This window comes from Ursus arctos, unplaced genomic scaffold (assembly GCF_023065955.2).
Source record: "Ursus arctos isolate Adak ecotype North America unplaced genomic scaffold, UrsArc2.0 scaffold_30, whole genome shotgun sequence".
Classification (NCBI taxonomy): Eukaryota; Metazoa; Chordata; class Mammalia; order Carnivora; family Ursidae; genus Ursus; species Ursus arctos.
In genome coordinates, this window is record NW_026622986.1 from 36235558 (window position 1) to 36256631 (window position 21074).

Sequence of the window (21074 nt, forward strand, 5' to 3'; positions counted from 1 at the left end):
CCCTCATTTCTGAACAAGTTAAAATAATTTACAGTGTTCAATGATAGATACACTTTGAAGGTTTGGGGGATTAATTAACAACCAAAACAAACAAACAAACAAAAAAACCCTTTCAATTTTCCCCATTAATTGTAAAGGCATAAAAGACGTTTTGTTTCAAAAACTGCTCCATTTTAATCACCCCAAACAGCACACCGTCAATTATTACATTATTTATGCCATGACTTTAATTAAAAGCAGTAAAGTAAAATCTTGCGTTGTTTTACAGCTAGATGGAAACTTAGAAAATATCAGGCAGGTTTCACCTGGAGGAAAGAGACATTTTCCCTGTGACACACACACTACTTATTTTCTCGCTAACATTGGTTCCATTTTACAAACAGGCAAACAGCTGACGCTGAAGAGTCTCAATCTCAGTCACGGTGAACGAGCATCTCAGCGCGAGCTCCGACCGAGCACACTGACCGACATTTCCCCGCATTGCCGAGCAGCGGGCAGCCAGGACAGGCAGCTGCATCCCCGGGAAGATGCAAACTCAGGGCAGGGCCGGGGGCGGCGCGGGCGCATCATGTCTGCACGGGTCCCTCCGTAGCCGGAAGCAGTGCAAGCAGCAGCAGCCTCCCCTCCCACTCACTCTTCGACGCAACAACCACTTTCGGTTAAAGCTGCGGCCTCGGCCTCGGCCTCGGCCTCGCTGCACGACACAGGACTAGACTCTGCCACCCAGCATGGGCTTTGCAACAGACACAGGAAAACGCTGGTGTTAGTACTGTTAGAAACCTCAGCAATGGAAGCCCTTACGGACACTGTTCAAATGTTGAGGCTTCCCCTCGAGCTAGCTACAAGAAAACGGAAAGCCAGATCTATAACAGGTCCTTCCTAACAAGCCGTGGGGCTTCACGGACACGGCTTCTGCAGCAGCTTCACTCTCAGCTCCACTCTTTGTCCTGACCCTACCGTCCCTCTTCCTCCTCACCTCCGTCGACTACAGCTGATCTGACACACGATGCACTCTGCTTACACCGTTTTCTAATTGTCCCAAAACTACCTGCGGAACAAGTGACATTCTGGCAAAGCACACGATGAGCATCTGATACACGTATGTGAAAACAACATACACATACAAATTAGAACCCAACCGCCATCGCACTCCTCTGGCTCCTCTGCCCCACGTTGTAACCACGACAACTGCCAGCAGCGCCCCGCATGCCTGCCCCAGGGGCTAGTGCTCCACCCTCAGACGCCGATCCACACACAACCAGCCACAGCTGCACAAGAGCACCTGCACCCTCAGCGCCGATCCACACAAACACCAGCCACAGCTGCACGAGAGAACACCATGCACCCTCTGACGCCCATCCGCACACACACCAGCCACAGCTGCACGAGAGCACCTGCACCCTCAACGCCCACCCACATACACGCCAGCCACAGCTGCACGAGAGCACCTGCACCCTAGGACGCCCATCCGCACACACACCAGCCACAGCTGCACGAGAGCAACTGCACCCTCAGATGCCCATCCACATACACGCCAGCCACAGCTGCATGAGAGCACCTGCACCCTCAGATGCCGATCCACACACACGCCAGCCACAGCTGCACGAGAGCACCTGCACCCTCAGACGCCCATCCGCACACACACCAGCCACAGCTGCACGAGAGCACCTGCACCCTCAGAGCCGATCCACACACACCCCAGCCACAGCTGCATGAGAGCACCTGCACCCTCAGACGCCCATCCACATACACCCCAGCCACAGCTGCACGAGAGCACCTGCACCCTCAGCGCCCATCCGCACACACACCAGCCACAGCTGCACGAGAGCACCTGCACTCTCAGTTCCGATCCACACACATGCCAGCCACAGCTGCACGAGAGCACGTGCACCCTCAGACGCCCATCCGCACACACACCAGCCACAGCTGCACGAGAGCACCTGCACCCTCAGCGCCAATCCACATACATGCCAGCTACAGCTGCACGAGAGCACCTGCACCCTCAGACGCCCATCCACATACACACCAGCCACAGCTGCACGAGAGCACCTGCACCCTCAGATGCCCATCCACATACACACCAGCCACAGCTGCACGAGAGCACCTGCACCCTCAGACGCCCATCCACACACACCCCAGCCACAGCTGCACGAGAGCACCTGCACCCTCAGACGCCCATCCACATACACCCCAGCCACAGCTGCACGAGAGCACCTGCACCCTCAGACGCCTATCCGCACACACCCCAGCCACAGCTGCACGAGAGCACCTGCACCCTCAGATGCCCATTCACATACACACCAGCCACCGCTGCACGAGAGCACCTGCACCCTCAGACGCCCATCCACACACACCCCAGCCACAGCTGCACGAGAGCACCTGCACCCTCAGACGCCCATCCACATACACACCAGCCACAGCTGCACGAGAGCACCTGCACCCTCAGACGCCCATCCACATACACCCCAGCCACAGCTGCATGAGAGCACCTGCACCCTAGGACGCCCATCCGCACACACACCAGCCACAGCTGCACGAGAGCACCTGCACCCTCAGACGCCCATCCACACACACCCCAGCCACAGCTGCACGAGAGCACCTGCACCCTCAGACGCCCATCCGCACACACACCAGCCACAGCTGCACGAGAGCACCTGCACCCTCAGACGCCCATCCACACACACGCCAGCCACAACTGCACGAGAGCACCTGTACCCTCAGCGCCGATCCACACACACACCAGCCACAGCTGCACAAGACAGCACCATGCAGCTTCTACCATAGCAGCCCCCAAATGGACATATCCAAGTGCCCTCAGCAGGTGAACGGATTCTCCAACTCTGTTATGTCTGTTAACTGCCACAACCCACAGCAAATGAATCTCAGACCATGCTGACCAAGTAATGTCCATCATGGAGAAGAATATATTGCATGATTCCACTTATATAAAACTCTAGAACAAGCAAAGCTAACCACTGCCAAGAAAAGCCGATCAGTGCTTGTGGATGGGGGCAGGGGCATGACCAAGGAGTACAAGGAACTTCTGGGGGTGATGGCAACTTTCTGTATCTTCATTAAGATGGAGACTACACAGGGGAGCTGGACTCGCTCAGTCCATGAAACGTCTAGCTCTTGATGTCAGCTCAGGTTATGATCTCAGGGTTGTGAGATCAAGCCCCGCGTCCGGCTCCGCACTGGGTGTGGAGTCTGCTTGAGATTTTTCCCTGTCTGCCCCTCCCCCACAACACCACTCACATGCTCTGGGGCGGGGGGTGGGGGGGGACGAAGGCCCTCCATGGGGGCCTTTATTTGCAGAGGAAGGAAAAGGAATTCCTGGAGGAGACAGCTAGTTACCAGGAGAGCTGATCCTGCAATCAGTGCAGGTCCATTAAAGATTTCATGCTCTCTGTGGACCGGACAGCTGGTTGCAGGAGAAGGGCCCACAGTCACGCAACTCACTCAACGTTTAGCAAGCAGGTGAATGAGTGAATGCCAGGTGCCCCTTCCTGGTTTGGGGTTCTTGGCATTCACAGACACACAAAACAGAAAAAGATCCCTCCTTGCTTACAGAGTGGTGGGAAGAGCACACAGAAATCAAGGCACAGCTACCACGCAAACTACACGGCCCTCAATTATTTCCCACAAGAGTCTCTGACTCTAATGCGTAGATGCTGAAACAGAAGGCAGACTCACTAGAGAGAAAAACAAACTAAAACTGGACCCTTTCCCCCACTGCATAGAGAGAAACCACAGATGGATTAAAGAACCGTGAAAGGTAAAACTCTAAAGTTAATACAAGAAAATGTGCCAGAATATTCTTGTGGTCTTATTAAGAAGGATTCCTTACATAAAAAATTTCAAAAGCACAAAACATTAGACCAAAAACAATGAATTTGGTAAATACAAAACTAAAATTTTCTGTTTAACAAAAAACATTATGAGAAACACTGATAAGCAGACAACAGGACTTCTAGAAAAGATATTTACAAAGCCTGACGTACATAAAGGAACTCATGTCCAGAAGACCATGAGCTTCTGCCAATCAACAGGAAAGGATAAGAACCGCGATGGGAAAATAGGTAAAGGAGAACAGGCATCCACAGCAAAGAAAGGCCAAAACCTTATAAGAACGTCACGAGCCATTTAATGTCATTAATGACCAACAAATGTAAACTAGGTCATGTCTGTGACAACATGTGTGCAATGAACAGCATCATGTACCAGCAGACACATGGGGGTGGAACCCCTGTGTCCGGCTACTGAACAGGCATCCCCCACGAGAGCTTAGCCAAATTAGTACCTGCACATCCTGCCATCAGGGAGAAATTCCGTTCCTGGACACACACAGTAACGAATCCCTCGTGTTTACACTGGTGGCCGTTTGTGGCGGAGGGAGGCCTGGGACAACCTGAGTGTCCATCAGGAAGCAACCCTTCTAAGCAGGAGGACACAGTGCAAGGAGACTACTGAACACAGTGAAAACTGGAAACACCCAGTTAGCCAGGAACAAAACAGCAGTGCGATGAGAAGTGCGGGCGATCACGCATGCCGGGCGGGTTGGACAAAGGCTAACGGAGGTGACGAACATGAGGCACTCAGCCCGGGCTGAGCGCTATGTTCGAAAACGTGGCCCCCACACTGACTGCCGCGTATCCTCCAAGCTCACACCTCATTGTTGGCATCACCCCATATTTGTATGAGGGGAACACCAGACTTGCAGGAATCCCACAGATGACGTATGGAGGGGTGAGCACGTGCAGGGGGAAGGACAAGTTACTGGATGAGTTACTCCACCTCCCTGCATCTCCAAGTGCACGTCAATGAAATCGGTAGTGCCAACCTGTGGCTGTTCCGAAGGCAAATAAATGAACACGATGTGAACCTTACAATGCATGTCTACCTTGCTTACCCCTCCTCCCTCTCCAAGTGCACGACAGAAGTCTCAACCTCTCGGAACTCTGCCCGACCATCACCAATGATAACTGAGGGGGACCACATAACAACATGGTCAACGCTAAACAATGTTGAGGAAAAAATGACCAGAAAGAAATATATCCTATCTGGACAGAGAAATTATAGGTGATTATTCTTCGGCTTTCTCTTTTCCGAGTGTCCTGTAATACGACTATGTAACTTAGAGTAAAAACACATGTTAGTAACAATGATGTGCCACTAGGTGCTTGTAGACACAGGGACGGTTCAACACAAACACCTGACCGAGGGCGACACACCACACTGACAGAACGAAGAGATGCGTGTCAGCAGGTGCGTCTGACAGAATCAACACCCTCCCACCACAAAACACTCAACAGGCTGGGTACCGGAGGAAATCACCTCACCACACTGAGGGTCACCGCGGTCAGCTGTGCAAGCTGAGAGCTTTTCCTCTACGGTCCGGAACAACACAAGGATGCCCAGGGCGCCATCGCTAAGCGTCTGCCTTTGGCTCAGGGCGTGATCCCAGGGTCCTGGGATCAAGCCCCACATCAGGCTCCTCCGCTGGGAGCCTGCTTCTTCCTCTCCCACTCCCCCTGCCTGTGTTCCCTCTCTCGCTGGCTGTCTCTCTGTCACATAAATAAATAAAATCTTAAAAAAAAAAAAAAAAAAAAAGACAAGGATGCCCACTTCCACTACTTCTAGTAAGAACAGTACTGCACCTCCTAGCCTGACCATTTAGATAACAAAAGGATAAGAAGCAACCAAATGGAAGACAAGAAGTAAAATGACCTCTGCAGACATCATTATCTCGCATGTATTAAACTCTGAAGACTCCACAAAAAAGCTGCTATAACTCACAGATGAACTCAGCAACGTAGCAGGACACAAAAGTCATAAAATCAGCTGCAATGGAACAATGACCAATCTCAAAAGGAAAACTATGAAAACAATTCTGTTTAAAATCGCTCAAAGAAGAATAAAATATGTAGGAATTAACTTAACCACGGAGGGGAAAGTCTGCACGACGAACACTACCAAACACTGAGAGGAATTCAAGACACGAACAAATGGAAACACACCTCGTTGGTGGGCTGGAGGACGTCATGCTGTGAGAATGTCAGTAGGACCCAACGCCATCTACGGATTCAGTGCAATCCCTACCGAAATCTCAATGAAACGTTCTTCAGATATAGGAAACCCATCCTAAAATTCGTGTGGAATCTCAGTGGACCCCAAATAGCCAAAATAATCTTGAAGACAAGAAGAAACTGGAGGTCCCACACTTCCTCATTTCAAACCTACTACACGAAACTACAGTAACCAAACCACGGGGTACGGGGCATAAAGACAGACCGACGAGGGGAGGCAAACAGACAGCCCAGAAAGAAACCCTCACGTAGACAGTGAAAGGACTTTTGACGAGCATGCCAAGACCTCTCCATGGGGAACCGACAGTTTTTCAACAGACTGAGCTGGGAAAACCGCATCCCCACATGCAAAGGAGGAGGCTGACCCCCGATTAACTCAAAATGAATCAAAGACCTCAATGTAAGGCCTAAAACGATAAAACTCTTGGAAGAAAACGTGGGACGAAAGCTTCACGACACTGGATTTGGCAACGATTTCTTGCATGTGACCAAAGGCACAGGCAACAAAAGAAAATATAAAGTCGACTTCATAAAAATTCTAAAATGTTGAACATCAGGAGACACTGTCTACAGAGTAGACTGAGGAAAATATTTGTAAATCATACATCTGGAAAGCAACTGCTATCCAGAATATATACAAAACTTCTGACACTATCAAACAGCCTGACTCAGGAACGGGCAAAGAAGTTGAACAGACACGTCTCCAAACACGCAAGAATGGCCAACAAGCCCACGAGCAGATGCTCAAGGCCACTGAGCACCAGGGAAATGCAAATCAAAACCACAACGAGGTACCGCCTCACACCTGTCAGACGGCTAGACCCAGAAAGACGGGACACAACAGGTGTTGGCGGGGATGCGGAGAAAGGGGAATCTGCGCTGCCGGTGGGACGCAAGCCGGTGCAGCCACCGTGGAGACCAGTACGGAGGGTCCTCCACAAAACTAAAAATAGAACGGCCGTATGACCCCACACTCCACTTGTGGGTGCAAACCCCAAACCACTGAAAGCAGGGTCGGCAACAGCTCTGTCCGTACCAGCATCAGCCACGACAGCAAACGCACGGGGGCAACCCAAGTATCCATGGACGAGCACGTGGGTAACCACATGCGGGGTACAGCACATTCCGGGAGGCGGGCATCGTCCAGCCTTAAAGGACATCTTCCGTTTGCCACAACCTGGGTGAACCTCGTGGGCATCGTGCCGAGTGAGACGGTCAGGTGCAAAAAGACAGATATGATATGATTCTAGTTCTCTGAGGTACATACAGTCATCACCGCCACAGAGGAGAAGCGGGACAGCAGGGGCCAGGGGCAGGGGGGGCTGGGGTGCCGGGGGCAAAGAGGGTGGGGACCCAGTGATTACTGGGTGCACTCAGTGACACAGGATGAAGTGAGTTTCAGGGAGGGACGGTGGTGACAGCTGCACAGCGGTGTGGATGTATGTCATGCCACTGAACCACACTTAAGAATGGTTAAGCTATGTACTTTGCCACAATAAAAAAATAAAAAGTAATGACCATGATCTGCCGCTAGGTGTTTTATAGATGGGTACACAAAAATTCCTTAAGGTATTTCACTGAACAAAAATAAACTTCAGGGGTGCCTGGGTGGCACAGCGGTTAAGCGTCTGCCTTCGGCTCAGGGCGTGATCCTGGCGTCATGGGATCGAGCCCCACATCAGGCTCCTCTGCTGTGAGCCTGCTTCTTCCTCTCCCACTCCCCCTGCTTGTGTTCCCTCTCTCGCTGGCTGTCTCTATCTCTGTCGAATAAATAAATAAAATCTTTAAAAAAAAAATAAATAAATAAATAAATAAACTTCAAACCCTAAAGAACACCTTTGTAGACCCTTCGCCGAGTAATCTATTTAAACATTTGGGATATACTCTGAAGATGTCGGTCGCCCCACACTTAACCGGGGACAACTGACTGGCTAGTAAAGCCTCATCTTCTTGGCCCACAAAGCGAGGCTCGTCTGCACATCAGGGCTGCGGTTACTCGGTGATACGGAAGCACACGTACGGGACAGTGCCCTGAAGTCTTCCACACAAGCAAGGGTACACGTCCATCAAACACCAAAGGAAACAGTGGGCGATCAGAGAGATCTATACTCACATTTGCGTTCTGTGGCTTCAGGGAAGGTCTTCCCTGCCTGAGCTCCATCACCTTCAGCAACGTGAGGAGAATGACAACAGGCCTCTTGGAGTTGGGAGAATTCACGGATATAAACTCTACACAGCACAGGGCTTGTCACAGAATAACCACGACTCTCAGTTCTGAGCCTCCCTGAAACTATGTCTTCAATGAATGCAACTGAGTATTTCTTATTCTTAGGAAACCTGTCCTCACCTCCTTGTCCCAGCTATGCCTCACACTAAGACGCAAACAGAGGAAAGATGTATGCCCTACCCACAGGGGCTGACAATCAGCAAAGGAAGCAGGAATTTTTTAGTAAGAAGAGACTGTAATAATTAATAAAGTGAATTTCAGACACAACCCGAGCAAAAGCAAGGGTAATGGGACTGGGTATCCTGAGGAATGAATCAGTACCTCACAGGAGAGAATATTTGGGCTGAATCTGAAAAGGGTAGGTTTTGTCTATTAATGAAGGAAAAATACAAAATAAAGAATCAAAATAAGCGCGTGCTCAGCGCGAAGAGATCAGTGTCACCAGATGGAAATGTGAGCGGGGAGCCGCAGGGCATGAAAAGGAGGACGCTCAGGGTCTAATGTGAAGGGCTCACTCAAGTGCCCTGTTCCGGGATTCGCACTTTGTGCACAATGGGGAAATAAAAAATAGCATCTTGAGAACAATATAAAGAGACCTATACTCAGTGAAAATACTGATCAAGTGTGAGGCTTACAATCACTTGCAGGAGTCAGGAACGACTTCCTTGGGGACGTGACTTCAGGAGAAGTCTGCCTGGCAGACGGTCCAGGGGAGTCAGCAATACAGGCAGTGTGGGCCACCGCGGATCGGGGGCCTGCAGGGGGCCCGGGGCATCCAGAGCACAGCACACTGGGTGGGAAGTGGTAGGCTCAGATGGTAATACCTTGGCACGGGAATCTGGGCTTCGCGAGCAGTAGAGATAGCTTTCGGCCATGCCGCATTTGATAAGATGGTGTTTTGGAAAAACATCTCTGATATCAACGGTCGGAAGCAACAGAGACTACAAGCACGGGCGGCCAGAAGCCCAGAGAGGACCGTGCTGCCAGTGCAGACGAGGAACGAGGCGAGCTCAGACCCGGGCCAGAACAGGGCAGAGCAGGCCCACTCCAGACCCCGAAAGGAACGTTCCAGCCCTCTGGGGAGGGACAAGTAGTGTATTTTATTCTCACTACTTCCATATTCCAAACACATTTGGTCTCGCCCTCTGAGATAAAACTCTCAGTCCTGGCTCAGAGGTCCTCCCTGTCTGGCCCTCTCCGTCTTCACCTCCTTTCCCTGAAATCCCTCCAGTCCCTCTGCTTGGACTCTCCTGGGCCTGCATCCCACCCACCCTCCTAGGCCCAACCAATCCAGGCCTTCCACAACTTCCTGACATCCAGCAACCCCTCGACTACGGCCGGGTCAGTACAGAGCAGCGCGTGGGGCACAGGCCCAGGCCGTCCGCCACGCCTCTCCTATTACTCGATCGCACTCATTTATTCTCAAATGGTTGTTTAACACCTTTCTGTGCCTTGTCCATATGTTTCCTTCAGAGAACTGCAGAGAAATGTCAAACATGAAAACTGCTAGATGGTCATCCAAGCCAAGAGGAGTGCCCTAAGAATTTAGCACACTGGAGAAGCTCACTGTAGGGCTGTACGTTACGCTGCTCAGAATCCATGACTTCTTCTCCAAGGCCGTCATTATGTAAAATAAAGTAACAGTGTGGACAGTGGTAAAGTGTACCTGACAATCTGCTACCACAGAAGAAATGTAAGGAAGAAGAAATCATCATGGACTGAAAGGGGTATGCAGTTAGTAATTGTGTGAAGGATTCTTAGGATTGCATGTACAGAATATTAACTGCTAGTTTTTCAGAATAACTTATTTCCAAAGAAGGAGCGGGCAATGGCCACCCCCGTCCTCTTCAGCAAACCCGGTACAGCCGTGGGATCAACAGAGGGCTCACCCTAGCAGCACGCGCACCAAGACCAACGACAGATCAGCATGGCCCCTTGCAAGCAGGGGGTCTGGAAAGTCTGGGAAACGCTCCTGATTTTTATGCTGTCGGCCAAAAAAGAAAAGAAACTGACACAGAGACAAAGCAAAATGATAACTTCTTAGTTCCCAGAGGTTTCATGAAGTGAATTGTCAACAAGTCAGCACAGAGATGGAGTGTGCCTCGTGCACCTGAAAAGCCAGCCACACGTGGACCACAGTCCACAGCAACAGGCGGCGCTCCAGGAGGACACAGTCACTGCAAACATGTCACAAGAGCTCAGAGGGCACAGCTGTATCTGGGGTGTGACCCCAGAGGAAGCGATAGAGGTCATTAATTGATGCCCTGATCTGAAACATTAACTGGAACGGGAACAGTCTTCCAGCCCCGTGTCAGCCTCATCATGCAAGTCAAGCACATCACCTCTGGAAACACAGTCACAGGTACCGAGACAGCAACACAGACAGGGTCACTGGCTTTGTCCAGGAGGCACAAAAAGCCATCTGACCTCTCGTAACGGCATGAACTAGCCCGTAATACTGGCAGAGACGCACACGAAGTCCGTACTTGCTTCAGCGGGATGCATTTACATTAGAACCATTTACTCAGAATACTTTATGAAACGCTAATGCCACCTTCTAATTGTCCAAGTTAGATGTGAATAGGTGAGGGCTGAAGACGAAACAGAATGACAGATGGGACGTAGTTTACAGAATACTAAAGTACGGGTGACCGTAAAGGACGTGATAATGAATTATGAGTAATACTGGAAATTGTAGGGACTGAAAGTTTAAATTTCATTTGTTACTGATTTTGTTGTCATATGTTTTTTTAAAGATTGTATTCATTGACTTGACAGAGAGAGAGAGAGCACAAGCAGCGGGAGAGGGAGAAGCAGACTCCCCACTGAGCAGGGAGCCCGATGTGGGACTTGATCCCAGGACCCCGACATCATGACCTGAGCCGAAGACAGACGCTTCACCGACTGAGCCTCCCAGGTGCTCTTGTCTCTGATTATTAATCTTTGCTCCTTGACTTAAAAACTGTAAAACAAGAGCTAACATTATGATCTTAAGCATAAAACTGTTTTAAATATTTGTTTTACATAAATATTAAGCAATCAAGTATTCCAAAGCTTTAATTTCATGACACCTATTCAAATTTCATAAAATTTATGAACTCATATGTGCTACTTATAACTCAGCACTTACAGACTTTTAAACTAAGAGAAGCTACTCTTGCCCGTGCTCACCTTCATCTCAAATGACTACTGTAATGTTTTATGATAAAATGACTTGTTGGTTTCAATTTTATGATAATTAAGCATCACAGAAAACATACTTCAGTTTCTAAAAATGTAAAATGTTTTTACTGAGAGACCAAAATTTATCTGTTTATTTAGCTCTTAAATGAGAACTATGGAATTTTATATTATCCCCAAATCCAATTTATAAACATGCACCTTTAAATGAGAGGAATAGCTTAACCATCAATTAAAAAAATCAAACTTAATCCCATACGTGTACTTTGATTTCAGACTGATTCCTTTGACGAAAGTACTTTCCACCCCAAATAACAAAACCTGTTAAAGAAGTTTCTGTTAGACTTTTTTTTTAAGATTTTATTTATTTATTTGACAGAGAGAGAGATTTTATTTATTTATTTGACAGAGAGAGACAGAGAGAGACACCAGCAGGGCGGGTGGGAGACGAAGAAGCAGGCTCCCACCGGAGGAGCCTGATGTGGGGCTCGATCCCAGGGATCCAGGATCCTGACCCGAGCCGAAGGCAGACGCTTAACGACTGAGCCACCCAGGCGCCCCCGTTAGTTATACTTCTTGAACAGAACAAAGCTCTGTTTTTAAAAACAGAGGCAGACACTTAAAAGAAACTGATAAAAAACACGCAGGCCTCCTTCCTAGGCTGCATGGCGACCACAAGCAGCTCTTTAAGCCGGCACGGGGAACATATAAAAACCCCAAGGAAAGAAAATAAGTTAAGGGTTTTATATCCAGTCAAACTGATGTGCTGAAAAGGCTGCAACCAGCGGTGACGACCCAGTAAGAACTTGAAGATCAGCTCCCACGAAGTCCTGATTAAGAATGTCTTAGATGGTGCAGCCACTGTGGAAACCAGCACCGAGGTCACTCAAAAACTAGAACAGAAATACCACACGATCCAGCAATCCCACTGGACACTGGGTATTTATCCGAAAGAAATGAAATCACTACCTCAAAAAGCTGTCTACGCCCCACCACGTCCACAGCAGCACTATTCACCGTAGCCACGGCAAGGGAACAGCCCACATGCCCATCGACAGAGGAGTGCGTGAAGATGACGTGGGGTATATACAAGGGAATGATTCAGCCATAAGAAAGGAAATCCTATCGTTCTGTGACAATGTGGATGGATCCCGAGGGCACTGTGCTAAGGACAGTAAGTCAGACAGAAAACGACAAGCCGTTTCATCCCACATGTGGTATCGACAAAGACCAAGCACAGAAACAGAGAACAGACTGGTGGTGGTGGCCAGCAGTGAGCAAAAGGGAAAAACTTCCAGCTGTAAGAGACACCAGTCCCGGGCACGTCAGGGACGGCATGCTGACTACCGTTAGTAACAACAGACTGTGTATTTGAACGGTGCTAACAGAGGAGGTCTCAAAAGTTCTCACGAAAAGAAACAAAAGTGTGTGACCATGTAAGGGGACAGGTGCTGCCTGAACACACTGAGGTGACCGTTCTGCAACAGGTTCAAAGTCACGATGTTGTACACCTCAGAAACACAGTACTGGATGTCAATTATATCTTAGTAAAACTGGGGGGAAAGCATATAAAAAAGAAACCGACAGAGAATGAACTCTGGACACCGAGAGAGGGCTGGTGGTGACCGTGAGATACACACATACTGCCGAGGGAAACCAATGTTCAGTGTGAGCGAGAAAGTGCCCCAGGCAACTGCGGTCACCTCTGGCCAGTTACCATCAGTGCAACTGTTCAAGAACAGGGTAACAGTCTACACCGTTCCCAGGAAACACATTACTGGTCACAGTGTTGGTGGTGGGACTCTCCGATTGCTGGGTACATAACGTTGGATGCAACAAAGGAGTAACGACGATTCATGACCTCCTTACTGTGCAAGAAAGGAAATAAAGATTTTTGGTAGAACGGTTACAAAAAACCCAGTAGCCACAAATTCTATCAAAAATGTAAGTATTCATCACGTGTTTTTTCTCTTACAATTATATTTACTACCTCTGCCCACGAGAACGCCTGGAAAGACCAAGCAAGCTGCAGCGAGCACAGGGAGGGCCAGACATGCTTCTGAGACATAATTTCTACGGGACAGAAACCAGAGCCCCTTGGAGCAGTCAGAGGCTCCAGGTCTGGGGCGGGGCGCAGAAGAGGTGAGCCTGAGAACTCCTGTGGGGGGAGGGAGCAGAAAGCCACTTCAGGGTCCACACGGAGAGGCTCCAACCCATGACAGACAGAAAAATCTGAGCATAAATAAGGATTTTGCCAGAAATGGGTTGAAGTATATAAAAAGTACTGAGATGCATGAATTCCAAACGACACTTAAGAAAACTAATTAGTTACCACAAGCGGATGCGATTTTAAAAACTGGCAAAAAAGGAAAAGAGTCTGTTACTCTACCTTTGGGCACGAACACACCACAGGATGGCCCAACAGCACACGATGGCCAAGTGTGTGTCCTCACCGACGTTTTCCAGTTTAACACAGGGAGATGAAATTAGATTGCCACCATTTTGCAATCCTTAATGAATTACTGGCACTAGCCAAGACACATCAATGCTACCAATCTGACCACACGAGAAGCCCGCATCACGGCCTCCCAACCTGTGAAGGGTCTCGCCCCACCCAAGCCTCCAGAGCACCTATGCACTTCACGAAATGCAGAGAACAAAGACACAAGATGGGACCAGCCAGAGCCAGATTAGGGGAAACCACAGAGCAAATGAACCAGTTTCTTCAGTAAGTAAACTGCAAAGGAAAACCACAAGGATGAATGGCAACCTTTAGACTGAAGGTGACCTCAAAGACATTTTCTCGAAGAGAAGCAAACACAAGCAGAACGAGAACACTACACGGAAGTTAACTCCAGCGTTGAGGGTCTGCCGGCTTCCCAACACGACCGAGAGCCCAAACGTGTGCGGGTGTGCGGGAAGCTGCGTGGCTTTCATTCTGACCAGACACAGGAGAGAAGGAGTCTTCACAACCACACGTGCCTGCTCTACCACGACTCCACCACAGCCGTCAGACATGTCACACGTGTGCGACATGTGCTCGGCTGTAAATGAGCATAGCATCTTGATTTAAAGTTAATCGAAGACTTCAATAGTATTCGCCAATTGAGAATACAAACCAGACCCCTGACTCCCCGTCACGGGGCAGGGCTCCTCCCTACCTGCTCCGGCCGGGGTGTGACAAGGGCACCAGTGCGGCCCGGACACTCGAGCACAGGCCAGCTGGAAGGAGTGGGGCTCAGACGGGGGAAGACACACCGGCCGCCACTCCTGACAACACTTACCCTCGGATTTCTTAGTTTCTTTCCATCTTTAGACGGCACTGATAAGACATGGACTTTCTGGTAGGTGAATGCTTTTCTTCCTATACACCTTAAATCTACGGACCCTCGCGCACGGAGAAAAGCCAGCCTTGGCAGCCTGAGGCCGTGCTGACGAAGAGAGGACAGGATGCAAGATGGGCATGCGTGTGCACTCCTGCGGGGCATGCCCGCACCCAACACGGCCACGAACTAACGGCGACCCTCACAGCCAGGCTGTGAGCCCTGGGCGGGGAGAGCGCCTCCACAGCTCTCGGAGAAGGACGCTGAGGAGGGAGAGACACTTGCAAGAGCCCAGTCAGTGACCTAAGTTTAAACATTAAATCCAAAGAGCAGCATCTGATTTCCACAGTCTTCTGTAAATTATTTTAATACACATAAACCATGGTTTTTAAAGAAAACCCCAGCCATAGAAAAATACTTACGGCTTTTTATTCTTGAGGTTGCGAAGAAATGTTTTTATACATACCACCGCAATACCACCTCACCATAACTTGTGCTTTGTAACATACCATCAAATTACTTGCTTTTTATAAAAACATCCTAATTTGACTTATTATGTACTCTTTGTTTTATTCTTATTTTCCCTGTTACCTATTTTTTCTTCTCCTGACCTGCAGGCGCTAGGACGTGTACACGGTGACTTCAAGGGCTCGAAGGGTAAATACCGATGCAGAGCTACACACAGCAACACCCTTTCTCTCTCTCTGGTCCCTCCCCTCGTGAGCAACCTTTACAATCTTTAACAGAATGTGCTCAATTCTGTTACTTTTTAATAAGGAACATTATTATTACGAGCCCTCTAAAGGGGCTGATAAATCATTCATTCCCCATTTTTACATGCATCATATCTCAAATCTAAGGAATCTGTGCAAAGAATAAAGAAAGAAATTCTGTCCAAATTACCAGGAAATATCATTCAAACATTTAAAAAAAAGATGAATTCAGCTTTATTCCCTTAAGAATACTCAGAGAAACAAATAAAATCACGTTCTCTTTGAAGACTGCCTTATAATTAGCATTAAAACATGATAGACTGGTCTGATTGTTTCCTACCCTGAATCTGGGTCTACCAAAATAAACAGCATTGGAAACTAGGGGGAAAAAAACACTTTTTTTGAATTGATGATTTAATATAACTTCCAAAACACAGAACGAAATGGTCAGGATGTCCTGGTTAGTGGGTGCGGGCCGGAGAAGAGCGTGTTTCCTCTTGTCCTGTAGTCACAGTGAACAATGAACAACACTCCAGTTTTACACAGTGCACACAGAAGCAAAGCCTTTTTAATAAAAAGCCTTAAAGATTTGTTCCCAACAGTTAAAAAATGTCTGTTGTTAAAAAGCTGTTACAAATAGTACATCCTGGTATTTTACTTCTCTGGTATTTGTGGTAAGTTCCCTGTCTCTGTGTCTCTGCTGTTTTTCTAACAAGTGTATCCAAGGCTAAAGGTGACTGCTACTTTGTAGTGTGTTGATGAGCATAATACATAAGTTCTTTCTGGACCTTTTTTCCCCCAAATTTTATAGGAAACTTTACAAGGATATTTTTGCTTAAATTTACTTACTTTGTAATACGGTCAATGTTGGCAATTTGCTTCTGGTTCCGTATAATCTCAATGGCTGCCCAAAGATGCTGGATAGCTTTTGTATCCGCCTGTCGCCTTTTTGTTAGACGTGCCATGACCTGTTCACTTCTGTAACTGTAGGAAAACACAAGAACATAAGGGGGAAGAAAGCACGGATTACAAGACGAACTACCATCAATGTAAGTAACAGACTCAGCACCTCCTGACTACTGGTGGGTACACTGACGTAGGATATGGTACAACAAACTTCATTTTCTACCATCTACGTTACCAATTACTTTGTTAAAATTGTCATTCACTTTGTTACTTCATAAAGAATGACATTTGAAGGCCAATTAAAAAGGTCTTCCCAAGAAGGACAAGTGGTCACCCTATTTGTAACATATCAAAAAACACGTACATTTCAATGTCATTCCAAAGCAAAAACAGAACATAAAATTTCACTTTTTGATATTACATTGTGTGTAACTATAACTTGACAGATCAGTATACATGGAATTCAAATGTCCTAATTCTTTGGCTCTTAGTTATACTCATAGTTTTAAAATTTCAATTTTATGTAGACATACTGACAAATGGAAACAACATTCTTTTTCTTTTCAAATAAAACCATAATCAGAAACTATAAGATAGTTATTTCTGACCGAGGCATGAAAGGCTGGGAGCTGGTGTCCCAGAGGACGACGTGGGTCGACCCATACCATCAGAAACGTTCACATGCTTGGGTTGGGGCAGTTGTTCATTATATTACTCAGAACCAATATCGCTACTTCGTTCAAATTTCAATATTCTGAGCGAAGTGAGGGGAATGGCCACCGGCTGTGTCAAGTCTAGGGGGGATCTGGGCTGCCTTCTGGTATCGGACAGGCGGTGGTGCAGCAGGCGAGGCTCCTTGCACACTGGCACTCCCAGCTGGGCACAGAGGCACTGGGCCGCCAGGAACACGCTCGCACACTGGGGCGCGGATCCCTCAATCACACAGGGTAGTGTGGGCAGGCCCTCGGGCATTCGGTGAACACCAAACCTCCTGACCTGACCTGTCCTATCTTTCAAGGGAAGAGAATGAGTGAAGGAAAAGTCATTCTTGACACCTTCCCGGGTTCCATGAGCGTCTGGCGGAGCCTACAAGTCTGCTTTCTCTGCTTCTACATTTCTCTTCACAGACAAGTCAGTTCTCCCTCCTTCTCTGACAAACCCCAATGAAACCAGCTGCCGCCATCAAAGCTCATTTAGAGCCCTCCCACAAGTCTGGGGTCAGCCGGCCTCCTGGAGCAGGTACCTTTCAGAGATGCATTATGAACAGAAGAATTGTGAGCACATTCTAGGGTATTCCTGAATGACCTCTTTCTTCCCACCACTAACTTGTAATAGTTGCACTTTGCCCCAAGGAGAGAATAACCAAAACATAAAGCCAGCATCCAAATTCTAAAGAAAATTAAAGGAAAATCAGCTGGGTTCAGTACAGACTTAGACACAGAACTAAAAGATAGTAACAGTTACAATTACAATCTACGAATGTGTGTTCGGAAAGAAACCACTTTCAAACGTACAGAAACTTCTCAGCGTGAGCGCACCTGCTGAGAGCCGCCTTCCTGAACCTAGCTGCACTGAGGGAGGGAAGGTGGGGCAAGAATGTCAAGTACGTCACAGAGTGACATCTAATGGTAAACTGCGGTACTACAAGTAGTCAGGTTCTGCAGATACTCCCACAAAAAAAATCTTAACCATACTTACGTTCTGAAAGACAACAGGTGTCTATTGTGTGTAAGGCACAGATATAGATACAATAAAGTATTTTAAAATGTAAGAACTGTGTAGTCCCTGCCAGAAAATAGCGTAAGGCCGGCACAGGAAGTCTGACATAACCTGAACCGCTAACTGCAAGGGCAGACAGGACAATGCCATCCAAATGCCTGCTGGGGGAGTCCATGCACCTGGGTCACCACTTCCAGCCCAGGGAACGCTGCAGAATGTAAATATACGGGGAAACTTAAGAGAAATGTCCTTAATTTCTTTAAAAGATACGTGGCTATTTAAAGCCAAGATAAAAATCACTGCTCAGTTTCATCAGGCCTGACGCCCCTAACAAGAGAAGGATCTCAGGGCACGGACTACATCATGTAAACGTGCAATTCAACCTGTGTTTTTCCTAAGCACATATGTGTAAAGTTAATATTTACTCAGAACTACAGAAAATACATAAAACCAAAGCTAGCATTCTTTAATAATACCTAAACAGTAGATACAGCTATTTGTATAACACGACCACCAAAAGAACATGGGGGGACATTAAGAGCAGAAACTCTCGAGGTGATGTCACCGAATGGCTAGAAATGGTTAAAATCAAGACTAGAGAACTAAGCAATGCACACATCAGGAAAACAGATGTAAAGTTAAAACCAAAGATTTCTGAGATCTCCCTGAATGTGAACCCAGTCAACACAGGTACACACATCATAAGGGAGATGCTTGGGAGCCCAAAGAGGGCCTTGCAAAGAACGCAGACTGAGACAGGTTACAGAAGCAACAAAACCAGCCTGGCCTATCAGGACAAGATCTCTTTAAAGAACCACCATGGAGACTTTCCCTTCTTATGAAATCTAAAATCACGCATTCACTAACATAGCTCAGACATGCCTGTTGTAGGTTGGACACTCTTCTAGGCTCTGGGACTATATCAATAAGCCAGTCAGACAAAAGTCCTTCCACCATCTAGTAAATATGAATAATGTGGCTAGATATCAAAAGATAGCAACTTGGGTGTTCATCAATAAAAAGAAAATCTTGGAAAATTAGTTGCTCAGATCCTTCATACAGACAGCTTCTCATTCACGGTCTTCACTGACGTGGCCAACTCCAACTCCACAGCCCTCTTTCCTGAATGTATGCTCTTGCTAAACTTAACTACTCAACATTAAGTCTGCCCAGAAACGCGGTACCTCCATCCCCTTGGTTAAGCTGTGCTCTGCCCCCTTTGCTCTCCTTGGGACTTGTTCCTGACCAACTCCTCCCCTAGAACTTAACTCGACTCTCTTGTATATTCTAGTTATAATTTGCTTATAGGTCTCTCACAGATGTATTGCCTTGTGCAAATAATGACAAATTCCTCAGAAGACTCTAACCATTCAACTAAGAAGGGACAGGACTCATCCGTGTCTTTCAAGGTGGCCTCGCAGTTAGGAACATGATAAGCTTCTGATACGAAATTATGAAATTCAACTTTTCCAGCTATGTTATGTTAACAACAAAGTCCCAGGGTAAGCCTTGATTTAGGTTACAGCAAAGATTAAGATACCCAAAAAGAAAAAAGAAAAAAAAAAAAAGACCATAAGACTTGGAGAGATATTTAACGCCGTCCTCAATCTTTTTTTGGCTCCCTCTAGGAAGAGGAGCTCCTTCAGAAAGTGATTCTCAAGAGGTTTATGGTTTAAAAACAACAACAACACACAAAACCAAAAACTTCGCACTAATTTTTTTCCTCAATTTCTCTTATTATAGCAAAATACACATAAACTGGCATCACCATTTTTAAGCATACGGTTCAGTAGCATTACATACATCCACACCGCTGTGCAGCTGTCACCACCGTCCCTCCCCGAAACTCACTTCATCCTGTGACACTGAGTCTCTGCACCCAGTAATCACTGGGTCCCCATCCCCTCCGGCCCCAAACCTGCCATCCCACTTCGCCTCTGAGACGAATCTAAGTCCCTCACGGAGGTGGAATCATACAATACTTGTCCTTCTGTACCTGACGTATTTCCCCTAACACATCCTCAAGGTTCCCCCACATTCTCTTCCTCTTCAAGGCTGAGTAATATTCCATTATGTGCTATACGGCACTTTGTTTTCCACTCATCTGTGGATGGACACCCGGGTATACAAACGTGCCATCGCAACCCTGCCTTCAGATACACCATGATGCCATATGGTAAAACTGCCATATGACCCAGCAATTACAGGGTTCACCTTTTAAAGACCCGCCATACTGTTTTCCATAGCAAGTGCCCTATGTTACTTTCCTGCCACTAGTGTACAAGTTTCTAATTTCTCCACATTTTCATCAATATTTGTAATTTTGTAATAGCAGCCATCCTAATGGGTGTGAGTTGGTCCAAGTAACTCTGGCTAGCCCCTAGGTGATACAGATATTCTCTACCCCTACAAATCCAGATTTAATGCAACACCTTCCACCTACATATCTTCTTTTATATCCTGCAAAAGCTACAAACAGGGGAAAAAAAGGAATAAATCAAATCAGGAAATTAAAAAATAAGCAGAATTAAACAATGCAATACTTGGAGATAAACACATATATGGGAAAACTGTGTATTGCAGGAATTGGTAAACGTGATAGTAAGGAGATTAAAACAGTGGGAAGCAGAGAAAAGAATGCATCCAAAAGGACCCACCAGGAGGACACACAGCATGAAGTATGTTCCGATGTCTGCTTCTGGTGGTGAGTGGGTTCAAGTTTTTGTTTTATTATTATACTAACAAACATGTTTTATAAATATTTTAAAGTAATTTCATCAAATAATACATGAAATGTAAAATTTAATCTCATTGTATAATGTCATTCCTTTATTACTTAGGTTAGGTTGAAATTTTCCCGAAGTCTACTCGTAATTTTATTTTTTTAAAAAGATTTTTACTTATTTATTTGAAAGAGAGA

General features: G+C 47.1%; 1 protein-coding gene across 20 annotated transcripts in view; it reads right to left on the reverse strand.

Annotated features, from left to right (window-relative positions):
* Positions 1–21074, reverse strand: part of ZMYND11 (zinc finger MYND-type containing 11) — a 121976-nt gene that overhangs the window by 61112 nt on the left and 39790 nt on the right. For all 20 annotated transcript variants that reach the window (XM_048219423.2, XM_048219421.2, XM_048219419.2 and 17 more), the window contains exon 2: positions 16379–16513. In XM_048219423.2, coding sequence (XP_048075380.1) covers positions 16379–16494 — 116 coding nt within the window. In that variant the 5' untranslated portion in view covers positions 16495–16513. The remainder of the gene's footprint in view (positions 1–16378; positions 16514–21074) is intronic.